At 33.7% G+C, this 14,864-nt stretch overlaps 1 protein-coding gene across 1 annotated transcript in view; it reads left to right on the plus strand.

Annotated features, from left to right (window-relative positions):
* CCDC178 (coiled-coil domain containing 178) overlaps window positions 1–14,864 on the plus strand; it is a gene marked incomplete at both ends in the record, with an annotated part of 413,121 nt that overhangs the window by 38,710 nt on the left and 359,547 nt on the right. Inside the window, 2 exon segments of the mRNA XM_080821927.1 lie at window positions 8,716–8,798; window positions 11,129–11,329. Coding sequence (XP_080678053.1) covers window positions 8,716–8,798; window positions 11,129–11,329 — 284 coding nt within the window.

Below are 14,864 nucleotides of genomic sequence, written 5' to 3' on the forward strand. Positions count from 1 at the left end.
AGAAAGACAAAATAATGAAGTAAAATGAACAGACCCTAATAGATCTCAGGGACATAATCACAAATACAAATGTACGCATAATGGGAGTCCAGGAGTAACAGGGAAGAGTAAAAGGGAGAGAAGGAATATTTGAAGAAACATTGGCTAAAAATCCCCAAATTTGATGAAAGACATGAATTTATAATTTACTAAAACTCAATGAACTTCTAAGCAGGATAAACTCAGAAGTCCACACATTATAGTCAAATTACTGAAAGCCTGGGACAAAGAGTATCTTGAAAGCAGTTGAGAAAGAAGTGACTCATTAAGTAAGGGATCCTCAATAAAAACAATTTCTCATCAGAAATTTTGGAGGTCAGAGGAACCTGGGTGGCTCAGTTGGTTAAGCATTTGCCTCCAGCTCAGGTCATGATCTCAGGGTCCTGGGATGGAGCTCTATGTTGGGCTCTCTGCTCAGTGGGGAGCCTCCTTCTCCCTCTCCCTCTGTGCTCTCTCTCTCAAGTAAATAAATAAAATCTTTAAAAAAAACGCAATTATGGAGGCCAGAGGCCAGTGGAATGACACATTTCAAATGCTAGAAGAAAACAAAAAAAAAAAAAGCCTTTCAAACAGGAATTCTAATTCTTGCTGAAATGTCTTTCAAAAATAAAGGAGAAATTTAGATTTTCCAGATAAACAAAAATTGAGGGGCTCCATCTCTAGCAGACTGTTCTATCAGAAAAAATAAAGGTAGTCTTTTAAGCAGAAAGGAAAGGACATTAGTAACCTGAAGCCATATGAATAAATAAAAAACAATAAGGTAGCTACAAAGATAGATAAAAAAGTCGGTGTGATTGCATTTTTATTTTGCATTTTTTATTTTCTATATAATTTTTAAATGGATAAAATTATGAATCTATGTTAATGAGCACACAATGTATAAATGTGTAATTTGTAAAAATGACAGCATGGAGGGAGCAGGGGTGTAAAGGCACAGAGATTTGTTGTTGTTGGTTTTTTTTTTTTCAGTACTACTGAAACTACATTGATTTTAATTCAAACTCAATTTTTATGAAGGTGTTAATTGTAATCTCCAGTGAACCACTAGGAAAAATTCTATAAAATAAAAATACCAATACAAATCCAATAAGGAAACTAAATACATTTGGGGAAGAAATTAACTAATCACAAAAGAAGGCAATTATGGAGAAATTAAAGAATCAAAAATATTTAAGTATTATAGAAAACAAATAGCAAAATGGCAGAAGTAAGTCTTTTCTTAATAGTAATTGCATTCATGAAAATGGATTAAATAGATTAAACTTTACTATTAAAAGACAGAGAGTGTTAGAATGGATAAAAATACATGATTCAATTATATGCTATCTATAAGAGACTCATTTAAGATTCACAGTATGTTGAAAGCAAAAGGATGAAAAATATAATCCATGAAAATAGTAACCAAAAGAGAGCTGGGATAGCTAAACTAATATAACACAAAATAGACTTTTGGTCGATACATATTATAAGAAACAATACTTAACATCTTCATAAAAGGGCCATTTCATCAAGAAGATATCAAAATCATATACATACCCAAAATACAACCTCAAAAATACATGAAGCATAAACTGACAAGAGTTAAAGTAAGAAATACACAATTTTTCATAAGAGTTTGAGAATTCACTCTATCCTCACTTTTGAGAATGGTAAAAAGAACTTAAAAAAAAAGGTCAGTAATGAAAAAGATTTGAACAGCACTAGAACAATCTAGGCCTAACAGACTTATATAGTACACACCACCCAATAGCAGGAGAAAGCACATTCGTTTCTTGTTGACATTGAACATTATTCATGATAGATCATATGTCAAGCTATATAAAAAATCTAAATAGAATAAAAAAGACTGAAATCATACCAAGTATCCTATCTGACCTAATGGAGTGAAACTAGAAACGAATAACAGAAAGAAACCTAGGAAGTCCATGTAAATTTTAAACAACATGCTCAAAAAAACTCAGTGAATCAAGGCTGTAATTACAGAAGAAATTAGAAAATACTTTGAAATTAATGAAAATGAAAACACAGTATACCAGAATTTATGGGATACAGCAAAAGTAATGCTTGCAGGACAATTTATAGCCATAAATGCTAACATCAAAAAAGAAGATCCCAAATCCAGTAACCTAATTCTGTACCTCACAGAACTAAAAAAGATTGAATGTGCTAAAGCTAGGAAAAGAAAGAAAATAATAAAGATTAGTGCAGAGATGAATGAAGTCAAGAATTAAAAAAAATAATAAATAGTATCAATGAAAACAAAAGTTGTTTCTTTGAAAAGATCAACCGAATTCACAAACCTTTGGCTAGACTAGCAAAGAAAAAAGACTTGCATTATGAAAATTATCAGAAAATTAGGGATATTACTATACAGCTCTCAGAAATAAAAAAGATTATAATACTATGGACAAGATAATAATATGAACAAATTTAGATAACCAAGATGAAATTCCTAGGAAAACATAAGCTATCAAAATTGACTGAGGAAGAAGTAGGAAATCTCAACAGATTTGTAACAAGTAAAGAGATTAAGTCAGTAATCAAATATCTCCCAACAAAGAAAAAGCCAGGACCAAATCGTTTGACTGGTGAAGTCTACTGAACATTGAAAGAAGAATTAATATCAGTGTTTCTCTAACACTTTCAAAAAATAGAAGAGAAAGGAGCACTTTTCAACCATTCTATGAGGCCAGCATTATCCTGATACTAAAGCCAGATAAAAACATCTTCTTAAGTAAAAGAAATGTAGATCAATGGCTTTATGACTATAGATGCAGAAATCTTTAATGAAATACTAGCAACCTGAACCTAGCAACGTATTAATGCAATTACATGTCATGACCAACTGACATTTCTCCCAGGTACGTAAGGGTAGTTCAAAATAGATTAAAAAAAAATCAATGTGTAATATATCCACAGTAATAAAATGAAGGGGGGAGATCCATCTCAGTGTGGAAACATATGGCAAAATCCAACACATTTTCATGATGAAAACACTCAAAAAACAGATTAGAACAGATTAGAAAGCAAGGTGAAGGACATTTATGAAGAATTTTCAACTGATATTATACTTAATGGTGAAGTCCAAAATTTTTCAACCTAAGATCAGGAACAATACAAGATGCTAGCTCTTCTCACTTTTATTCAACATTGGAAATCTCATATATTGCTGGTGGGAATGCAAAATGGTTAGTCACTTTGAAAAACAGTTTGATGGTTCCTCAAAAATTTAATCCTAGAATTAACATATGACATAGCAGTTCCACTCTGAGGTATGTACAGAAAAGATTTCAGAACAGATTTTGTATATAAGATTTTCAAACAAATCTTATATACAAATGTTCATATCATCAGTATTCACCGTAGCCAAAAGGAGTAAACGACCTCAAACTTTTCAGCAGAAATCCTTGAAAATCATTCTGTAAGAGGCCAGCATTACCTTGATCCCAAAACCAGACAGACCTTACCAAAGAGGAGCATTACAGACCAATATCCCTGATGAGCATGGATGCCAAAATTCTTAGCCACATACTAGCCAGTAGGATCCAACAGTGCATTAAAAGGATTATTCACCAGCCTCAAGTGGGATTTATTCCTGGACTTCAAGGATAGTTCAACATTTGCAAATCAATCAACATGATACATCACATTAATAAAAGAAAGTACAAGAACCATATCCTCTCAATTGATGCAGAAAAGGCATTGACAAAATACAGCATCCTTCTTTGATTAAAACTCTCCACAGTGTAGGGATAGAGGGAATGTACTTCAATATTATAAAAGCCATCTATGAAAACCCACAGCGAATGTCATTCTCAATGGAGAAAAACTGAGAGCTTTTCCCCTAAGGTCGGGAACACGACAGGGTTGCCCACCCTCCCCACTATTGTTCAACATAGTACTGGAAGTCCGAGCCTCAGCAATCAGACAACAAAAAGAAATAGAAGGCATTCGAATTGGCAAAGAAGCAGTCAAACTTTGACTCCTTGGAGATGAGATGATACTTTATGTGAAAAAGCCAAGACTCCACCCCCAAGTTGCTAGAACTCATATAAGAATTAAGCAACATGGTAGGATGTAAAATCAATGTGCAGAAATCAATTGCATATCTCCACACTAACAATGAGCCGAAAGAAAGAGAAATTAAGGAATCGATCCCATTTACAATTGCACTGAAAAATCATAAAATACATAGGAATAAACCTAATTAAAGAGATAAAGGATCTGTATTCTAAAAACTACAGAACACATATGAAAGAAATTGAGGAAGACACAAAGAAATGGAAAAGCATTCCATGTTCATGGATTGAAAGAAAAAATATTGTTAAAATGTCTGTGCTACCCAGAGCAATCTACATATTCTCTGCGATCCCTATTAAAATACCACAACATTTTTCACAGAGCTGGAACAAATAATACTAATATTTGTATGGAACCAGAAAAGACCCTGAATAGCTAGAGGAATGTTGAAAAAGAAAACCAAAGCTGGGGGTTTCACACTGCCTGACTTCGAGCTCTATTACAAAGCTGTGATCATCAAGACAGTGTGGTGCTGGCAGAAAAACAAATATGCAGATCAGTGGAACAGAATAGAGATCCCAGAAATGGGCCCTCAACTCTATGGTTAACTAATCTTTGACAAAGCAGGAAAGAATATCCAATGCAAAAATGACAGTCTCTTCAATAAATGGTGCTGGGAAAGTTCAACAGCCACATGTAGAAGAATGAAACTGAAAGAGATAATGAAACCATTATCTTACACCATACACAAAGATGAACTCAAAATGGATGAAAGACCTCAATGTGAGACAAGAATCCATCAAAATCCTAGAGGAGAACAAAGACAGCTACTTCTTTGACATCAGCCACAGCAACTTCTTGGTGGACATGTCTCTAAAGGCAAGGGAAACAAAAGTGAAAATGAACTTTGGGGACTTTATTAAGATCAAAAGCTTCTGCACAGCAAAGGAAACAGTCAACAAAACTAAAAGGCAACCTACAGAATGGGAGAAGATATTGCAAATAACATATCAGATAAAGGGCTAATATCCAATATCTATAAAAAACTTATCAAACTCAATACCCAAAACCCAAATAATACAGTCAAGAAATGGGCAGAAGACATGAACAGACATTTCCACAAAGAAGACATCCAAATGGCCAAGAGACATATGAAGAAGTGCTCAACATCACTCAACCATGAGGGAAATACAAGTCAAAACCACAATGAGATATTACCTCATACCAGTCAGAATGGCTAAAATTAACAAGACAGGAAATAACAAATGTTGGCAAGGATGTGGAGAAAGGGGAACCCTCTTACACTGTTGGTGGGAATGCAAGCTGGTACAGCTACTCTGGAAAACAGTATGAGGTTCCTGAAAAAGTTAAAAATAGAGTTGCCCTGTGGCGGAACAATTACACTACTAGGTATTTATCCCAAAGATACAAATGTATTGATCTGAAGAGACACATCCACCCCAGTGTTCATAACAGCAATGTCCACAATAGCCAAACTGTGGAAAGAGCTGAGATGTCCATTGACAGATGAATGGATACACACACGCGCGCGTGCACACACACTCACACACACACACTCTAGAATATTACTCAGCAATCAGAAGGAATGATTACTTACCATTTGCATGAACATGGATGGAACTGGAAGGTATTATGCTGAGTGAAATAAGTGAGAGAAAGACAATTATCATGTGGTTTCACTGGTATGTGGAATATAAGAAACAGTGCAGAGTACCATAAGGGAAGGGAGGGAAAACTTATTGGGAAGTCTCAGAGAGGGAGAAAAACCATGAGAAACTTTAACTATAGGAAACAAACTGAGGGTTGCTGGAGGGGTGGTTGGTGGGGGATAGGGTAATTGGGTGATAGGCATTGAAGAGGGTACGTGATGTGATGAGCACTGGGTGTTATACGCAACTGATGCACTATTGAACACTACGTGTGAAAGTAATGATGTACTATATGTTGGCTAATTGAATTTAAGTAAAACATTTTTTTGGTAGACTAATGTATAAATAAAGGGTGGTATAGCTATACAATGGAATATTATTCAACCATAAAAAGTAATAAAGTTTTGATAGATGCTGTAATGTGGATAAACTTCTAAACCACCATGCTAAGTTAAAGAAGCCAAACACAAAAGGTTACCTGTTGCATGATTCCATTTATATGAAATATCTATAACAGGTAAATCATGGAGATAGGAAACACATTGATTCTTGCCAGAGGCTGGTAGAAAGAAGGAGAGGGGAGAGATTGTTTAATAAATAAGAGGCTTACTTCAACAGCACATTTACTAAGATTGGAACGATACAAAGATTAGCATGGCCCCTCTGCAAGGATGACACGCAAATTCATGAAGTGTTCCATATATTAAAAAAAAAATGAGGGGCAGTTCTTCTAAGGTAATAAACATGTTTTGGCACTAGTTGGTGATGATAGTCACAACATTGAGTGTAGTAAATGCCATTGAAGTTTACACTTTCAAATGGTTAATTTTGTGTTAAGGGACTTTTGCCTCAATTTAAAAAAAGTAAGATTTGGGCACTTGGGTGGCTCAGTCAATTAAGCATCTGCCTTGAGCTCAGGTCATGATCCCAGGGTACTGGGATCAAGTCCCATGTCAGGCTCCTTGCTCATCAGGGAGTCCTTTTCCCTCTCCTTGTGCCCCTCCTCCTGTTCCTGTTCCTTTTCTCTCTCAAATAAAAAAAAAAAAATTAAAAAAAAAAGAATCAAAACGATTTTGCTGGTCTAAAAATAAACTAAATTTTAGAAAAAAATACACAAAATGGATTCAATTATGTGCAACAATTTTTATTATTTTACTAGTTTCAGAAGTAGAATTTAGTGATTCATCAATTGCATATACACCCACTGCACCTTACAGAAAGTGCTCTTGCCTCCTCCAGCAACCCTCGTTTTATTTATTTATTTATTTTTTATGGTGTGAATGTTTCCTTTATTTTCAATTTTTGAGTATAGTTGACACAATGTTACATTAGTTTCAAGTGTGCAACATACTGATTCAACCTTTTTTTAGTTTTCAAACAAGCAAGAAAAAAATCTTAGATTATTTAACAAAAATATTTAAAAATGAAGTTAGAACTAATGGAGAAAAGATGATGATTTCCCTGACCGCATAATAAACAAGCTTTCTAAATAAATTGTGGAACAACAATGAGATAAATAGTATGCCGCCATCAGAAATATTAAACTATAGTCAAATATATAGGAAACAATGTCATATAGCTAAAGCAGCATGCAATATTTTATGCATAATTTTATAAAAATTGAACTATCATTAGAATGTTATATTCTGTTATAGCTAAGAAGAGTAAATTAATATGGATTTTATAATATGATTTTGGTATGTATAAACTTCATTTAATTTATAATGCTTCCTTAATAAGAAAAAATAATAACTTAATAAAAATATCACTACCTGCTTTGTTGTTGATACTGTTTTTCTGATAACCTTTATCAGAGGAAAAATGCTTCTTTTTAAATATGATGAAATGTTAAGAACAATTTTTTGAAACATTTTTAAAGATATATATTTATTTATTTGTTTGAGAGAGAGAGAACATGCACAAGTACATGAAGAATGGCTGGGGGAGGAGGAGCAGAGGGAGAGGGAGAAGCAGACTCTCTGCTAAGTGAGCCTGACACAGGGCTGGATACCAGGACCCTGAGATCAAGACCTGGGCCCAAGGTAGATGCTTAACACAGATGCCCCTAGAAAAATTCTTTAGAAAAAAAAAAATTTTAATTTGGATATTTTGCTAAAATGTTATTAATTTCAGATCTGGGGGTGTCTGGGTGGCTCAGTGGGTTGAGCCTCTGCCTTCAGCTCAGGTCGTGATCCCAGGGTCCTAGGGTGGAGCCCTGCATAGGGCCTCTACTCAGCAGGGGGCCTGCTTCCCCCTCCCCCTCTGCCTGCCTCTCTGCCTACTTGTGATCTCTCTCTCTCCGTGTCAAATAAATAAATAAAATCTTTAAAAAAAACTTTCAAATCTGAAAAAGCGTTTTTGGTCCTTGGATTTTATGTGGTACCCCAAACTTCTAAACTGAAGTTAGAGAAATAGCTCTCAAATTATTCTCAATTAACCCCCCTTTTTCTGATAGCAACACTATCTAGGGAAGACCAATTCATTTTCTTAAAAAACAAAAACAGGGACGCCTGGGTGGCTTAGTTGGTTAAGTGGCTGCCTTCGGCTCAGGTCATGATCCCAGCATCCTGGGATCGAGTCCTACATTGGGCTCCTTGCTCAGCAGGGAACCTGCTTCTCCCTCTGCCTCTGCCTACCACTCTGCCTGCCTGTGCTTGCTCTCTCTCTAACAAGTAAGTAAATAATCTTTAAAAAACAAAACAAAAGAAAAACAAAACCAAAAAAACTTCAATATCCCCTCAAATATTTTTAGGTCATTTGTAACAAATTTTGAGTTTTTATTAATTTACCATGAAATATAAAGCCCATTACATATTAGAATTTTGCTGTATTATTTTCTTATATAGTAGCATTAGCATGTATAGTAAGTTCTACCCTAAATATTTAAAATTTAATGTGAGAGGATCACTTAAAATTTGTTTTACTAACTTTAAACTTTAAGTATAATAGTTCTTTATTAATTGATTGCTTTTTTCCCTTTATATAGGAGCAGAACTTCTTCCACACAAGACCAGAAGGAAGACTGGAGTATTGCTACACCAGCGAAAGAGGTTAAACCAGAAGAGAGAGGTAAAATTGTACCTCATACTTAAATAAATGAAGTTATATTTAAAAGCTCATTGACTTTTCATTTAACATATTTTTAATTTTTACAATAATCATTTTTAAGAGTTTTATAATTCTTATGAATATCTGAGAGAGGAAAGAGCCTTCTATATCACTTAATTAAACAACAAAATTCAACAAATATTTAATATAATGTACACTGGTCTGGATCCTGAGTATATAATGATCCCTCTCTACCTCCCAAGAAGTTAACTGTAATTCAGTGCTATCTAGTCGTGCTTTCTGGGATAATCAAAGTGTTCTCTATTTCTACCATCTGGTAGCCATATATGATATCTGCTTGAAATATAGCTAGGAAGACTGAGAATTTAATTTTTCAGTTTAATTTTAACACTTTTTAAATGTAAATAATCACATGGGATTCATGACTACCACACTGGACATGGAAGGTCTACTATATTATAGTTTGTATGTAATGTTTATATATGTATAAATTAAGATTAATACATGTACTTTATATATAATATGTATACATTATACATATATTATATATATATTGCATATATATAGTTTTCAAAGTTGTCTCTCATAGTGAGGCTTTGTTTTTACTGTTTCCTTTTCACTATTAATATCTACATTGAAGAAAAAAATCTTATTTGTTACTTCTTAATTTTTCACATGAAAAATGCTAGGAGAAGATTAATATTATAATGGACATAATAACAGTTAAATTAACTGCAGTTATGTTTATTGTAAACCATACATGTGATCCCAAAGTGCAAGACAGTATCAGGTTGACAAGATTTATTGTAATTAAATGTTTGTGCTAAAAAAATTACAGGTGGTTACTCACCTACTCAATATGAAATAGTAAAAGTAATTGAGATGATATTCTAGAAAAAAATTGAGAGATTAAATACAATGAATTGGAGGCATCTCAAGTTATAAACACACCATCTATTTTAGAATGCTATCATAAAAACAGTACAGAAGATCATGTACAAACATGATAGATGTCTTTGGTAAAACATATTTTTATCACATCAGAAGTGATTTAAGTGGCATTAATTTAATTAAACATTTGAGACTGGGATCTCTTTATAGAAACTGAATAGATCATAAGTTGGCTGGAGAACACAGTGTTCACTGTGTATATTGTCATGAAAAAAACAGACAGTTAAGGATGTAAAATGTCCAGGATGTGGTAGATTCTGGAAAAAGAAGACGTAGACCAAATAAAGAGAGGCCAAATCAAGGGCCAGTCCATAAACGATAATTTTTATGCATTACAATAGAGAGACCTGTTTCTCAAGAATTCTTTTCAGGCAGCATGCTGAATTTCTTTGATAGGCTTACTAGGTTAGAAATAGAAACTGTGTGACTACTGAGCTTGCACTTATAACCAATATGTAATATCTTCTAGCAGAAAATTATTGCTTTATTGTCCAAATCAAAACAAAACAAAGCAGAGGTCTATTAGTTGCCTTTGTTTTGAACCAGTTTTACTGTTTTTCTTCTAGACTCAGCTCTCTGAGGCTTTGCCTTTCTCGACACTTTGTGTTGTTTATGTCTTCTTGTCATGTCACATTTTGGCAAAAGTCACTGTTTACAAGTATAAATCTCACCAGAGTGGAACCCATATCCATCTTTCTTACTGATCTATCTCTAGGGAGAGAGTGTATTGCCCAGAACATAACAGGCTCTCTGCTTGTTTCTAGTATAAATAGGTGAATGAATATCCATGTTAATCATTTTGTTAACATTAAACCGTATCTTTTCAGAGCTGTGAACCAGGAATCACAAATTTCTCTCATTACAGGAGTCAATTTGTGTTATAACTAAATAAATGGAATTTGGAAACAATGAATTTCTGGCAGGGTTAACTAGGGATGCTATTATCTGATAAGGAATATTCAATATCATGTTTCTAGGAACCATCTGAGGATTTTCAGTATTTATCTGATGTAATCATTATGATTTGTTTTTGTCATAGAATGAGAGGAAATACAAGCATAATTTAAAAATAAAGTTCTATAATATAGCTTATGAAAAAAACATTTTTAGATAAAATATATAAGGAGATATTGCTTGAGATTCCTCTATCCTAACTATTTTACAAAATGTTCACTTTAAAATCTGTCTTCAAAGGTTATAATTAATGTTATGATTATATTATAATAAAACTCTTTAAAAGGATAATTCATTTTTCTAAAATTCTCTTACTAAACATATAAATATTAAAAAGAAAAATGATACCATTAGTACCTGTGTTCCCACCACCTAGTTTATAGGCTGATTCATTAACAAATGTGAATATATATTTCTATTTTAAGATGAAAAGTGTCCAGAATTAAAGCAGGAAATGAAAACATTGCTCTCAGAGGCCATTCATCTCATTAAAAGTCTAGAAACTGACCGTGCAGAAGCTGAAGAAGCTTTAAAACAACAAAAATCAAGAAAGAAAAAGATTCACATGAAAATTGATTCTTGGTCAATCTGGAGACTTCAAGAAATTCCATTAGCTGTGCAGAAAGGTAATAATAAGAATTTTTTCATATTGCCATTTATTTTGTTTGAAAGGCATGAATAATCAATTGAAACTCTGGAAAAAAGTCAACTCTGACCATATTGTTTTGCATCCAAACTAGTGTACTTCTCATAAATGCTATTAATGATAATGCTGATAACATTTATATAGCTGGGACTGCAGTAAGTAAACCTGGACCTTCTGTAGTTTGGTGTTTGTTGGTAATTACATAGTATTTATGGTGCCTGTGGGACATTTAAACTTTTGGCACATATTTCCTATGATGACTACATTATTTGAGTACTTGAAACTTAGAAATTTAAGTGATTTCCAGTTGGTGTCCTTGGCCAAATCTTTAAATCTAGGAAAATAAAAGAGTTTTAAAATTATATTTTAGCAACATGCATCTGCTTTTGAGAATTCAGTAGTAGATTTTATTGAGAACTTCTAGCAGACAGTAAAGCTGGAGATGTTTCAAAAGGAAACACTGGGTCTTTTAGACTACAGAATAAGAGACCTATGATAAAGTATTAAACAGTCTAAAGGTATTGGATTTTTTATTCTCCAAACACTGCCTATTAAGCATGCCTACTACATGATTCTACTGAGGCTAGACTTTGTTTATAAATAACTCTTAATTCAGTTAGAAATTTTAATTCAGGATTCACATGATTTATAAATGGTTATATTAGGGTGCTTATAAACCTATCATTTAAACTAAGACACTTTTGAAAAGGGAGGCTATTATTACCCTGAGACATTAAATTATTTGTCAAACTGAACACTTACATATACCTTTGGTTATATGTCTTCTAAAACTATAGTTTCCAAATAGAGTGTGCACATTTTAGGGAGTTGTGAGAAAACATTAGAACTTTTATATTTATAAACTTTATTCTTTTTATTTTCTTTCTTGGTTATTGGGGTTTTAATTTTGCTATTATTGTACCTGACAAGATAGAGTTTCCCAGTGGTTCCTCGATTCTGTTATTTTAATAAAATAAATTAACTGTAGGTTCAGTGACTGTTTACTCCTTTTAAATTAATACTGAGCTCACAGATTGAACTCGCCCTTTGTTCACTCCCTTCTGAAGCAGAACTCAAGAAGCAGGAAATTGCCCAGAGCCTAGACTGGAAGATTTTAATTCTGCCTCTGTCTATGCTCTTTGTTGCCCTTTACTAAAGAGTTAATTCTAAAAATTATGCAAAAAGTGCTCTAAACTCAAGTAAGAGTAGGCCTTTTTCTACTCACACTTTAAAGTATACATTTTACAAAACATTTGGTTTCTATAGCTATTTATAAAAATAAATAATTCAGGCTTGGAATGAGTTTGTTCTGATTCACAAGGTTTTTGAATAGAATTTATGATGTGCATACTCTACTAATATAAGAACATAAGTGTATAATTTATAAATATATACTTACATACATATTGGTGTTTTAGAGGCAACCAAAGGTACAATAGGGTCAGAATAGGCATCCTGGGAAATTCTGGAACCCAGTAGATTCTTGAGCAGATTCACATTCACATTCACAAGGAGTCATCTGGAGTTTTTTTAAAAAAAATATTTATGTGTTTATTTGAGAGAGAGAGAGTATGAGAGGGGCAGAAGGAGCTGGAGAGAGACTCCACGCCAAATGGAGCCCAAGGCAGAGCTGGATCTTACAATGCTGAGACCACAACCTGAGCTGAAACCAAGAGTCAGACTCTTAATTGACTGAGCCACCCAGACGCCCTTGCAATTTTTTAAACTGTTTGGGAAGCCTTTCCTTGTCAGTGGTAGTAGAATAGTCGGTGGTAGCTGGTTTTATTTAATATTTTGCTAATAATTTTCTATATAATCTCATATGGCCTTTATAAGAGTAGATATTATAGTTTGTGGTTTATATGAAGTTCTACTTAAGGAATTGCCAAAATAAAATTAAATTGAGTTACATATATGCACATTTTCCATACCTTATAAATGCATTTTCGGTGATGGAATACATTCTTGCCATTGGTGATAATGTATTGCTTGAGCTGTCTTTTGTTTAAAGATCTATTTAAAGATCTTTAGGGGCACCTTGGTGGCTCAGTCAGGTAAGCATCTGCCTTCAGCTCAGGTCATGATCCCAAGGTCCTGGGATCGAGCCCCATATCAAGCCCTGCATTGGGCTCCCTGCTCAGCGGGAAGCCTGGGTCTCCCTCTCCCACTCCCCCTGCTTATGTTCTCTCTCTTGCTGTCTCTGTCAAATAAATGAAATCTTTAAAAAAAAAATCTATTTAAAGATCTTTTAAAAAACTATTAAAGATTTACTTACAAAACTGAAATTTATTTTCATCTGCTTTATTTTATTTAAGTAGCTAACACATGCGATGAAATTTAAATTCATTTTTACTATATAGTTTTTACGTGCCTTCTGTTTGTAAAATATTCCTGAAAAGTAGTGTGCTTTCAGAAATATATTGCCTTTATATTGATACATTTAAGATATAATTTCTAAATTTTAGAAATTTTTTTATAGGTTACAGAAGTATATATTCTTAAAGATTTTAGATTCTCAAAGTCTCTAGCTTATGCAACAAGAAAAATGCTTAATCTCCTTAGCAGCCTTAATATTAAGTATGATGTTAATAGAATTTTTAATAATTTTTGTAAAAACTTACATTTATAATTTATGAAAATATTAAGGAAATTCCATTTTTTCTTAGATATCTTGTGGTCCGTTCTCCAGATCCATCCATCCCCCTAACCAGCCCACTCATGCTTATATCTTCTGTTTTGTGATCCATGAGTCTGATTGATAACAGACTGCATCAAACATATCTTCTGTAATCTGTCTTCCTGCTGGTTCAACCACTGGAAATTAGTGGCAAGAGACCATGGAAGATAATGGAAAAGACTGAGGGTGGGGTTTTATACCCTTGACTACTTTCCTTTCTACTTGGCCATTGCATTCCCCTCTTCCCCACAGAATGACAGCCACTGGTACCCAACATGCAGCCAATAATCTAGCAAATATCTTTTTATTTTTCCTATCAAAAAAGATAATCAGAAGTAAGTTTTTCATCAGAAATAGGGTGTTACATAAGCTTAAAAAATATAGAATTAGATATGCACAGCTGTGTTTCCTTACAAAATAAAAGTATGTACATTTATTATACCCAAGCAGCATCTGAAAGCCCAAATAAACTAATGACTCAGATTTCCCTGGTACTCTTCATTGTACCTGCTTCCTTAGATTCCCTGTCCTTCCCTTAACCTATATTCATGGGTCCATGGGTACTTCCCAGTGACTGATTACCTAATGGAAGAGAAAAAAAAAAAATCGCAGACTGGCTTATGTACTGGTTTATGTATTTGAATGGTATGTTGACATAATTCGAGGAACTGCTGTTTTACAATCTCAATGTGAGAAGGGTGAAGACAGATTACCTTGAAGGAGTAAAGTCCTGGGATGCAAATGGGAAGTAGCAAAAAGCATATTCAGAGTTGGAAAGAACATGAATGTTGAGACTGGTGAAAGGGAGTCTAGGAGAGTGTTCTGGGGGTCTTTCAGA

This window comes from Martes martes (genome assembly GCF_963455335.1).
Source record: "Martes martes genome assembly, chromosome: 13".
In the NCBI taxonomy this organism is placed as follows: Eukaryota; Metazoa; Chordata; class Mammalia; order Carnivora; family Mustelidae; genus Martes; species Martes martes.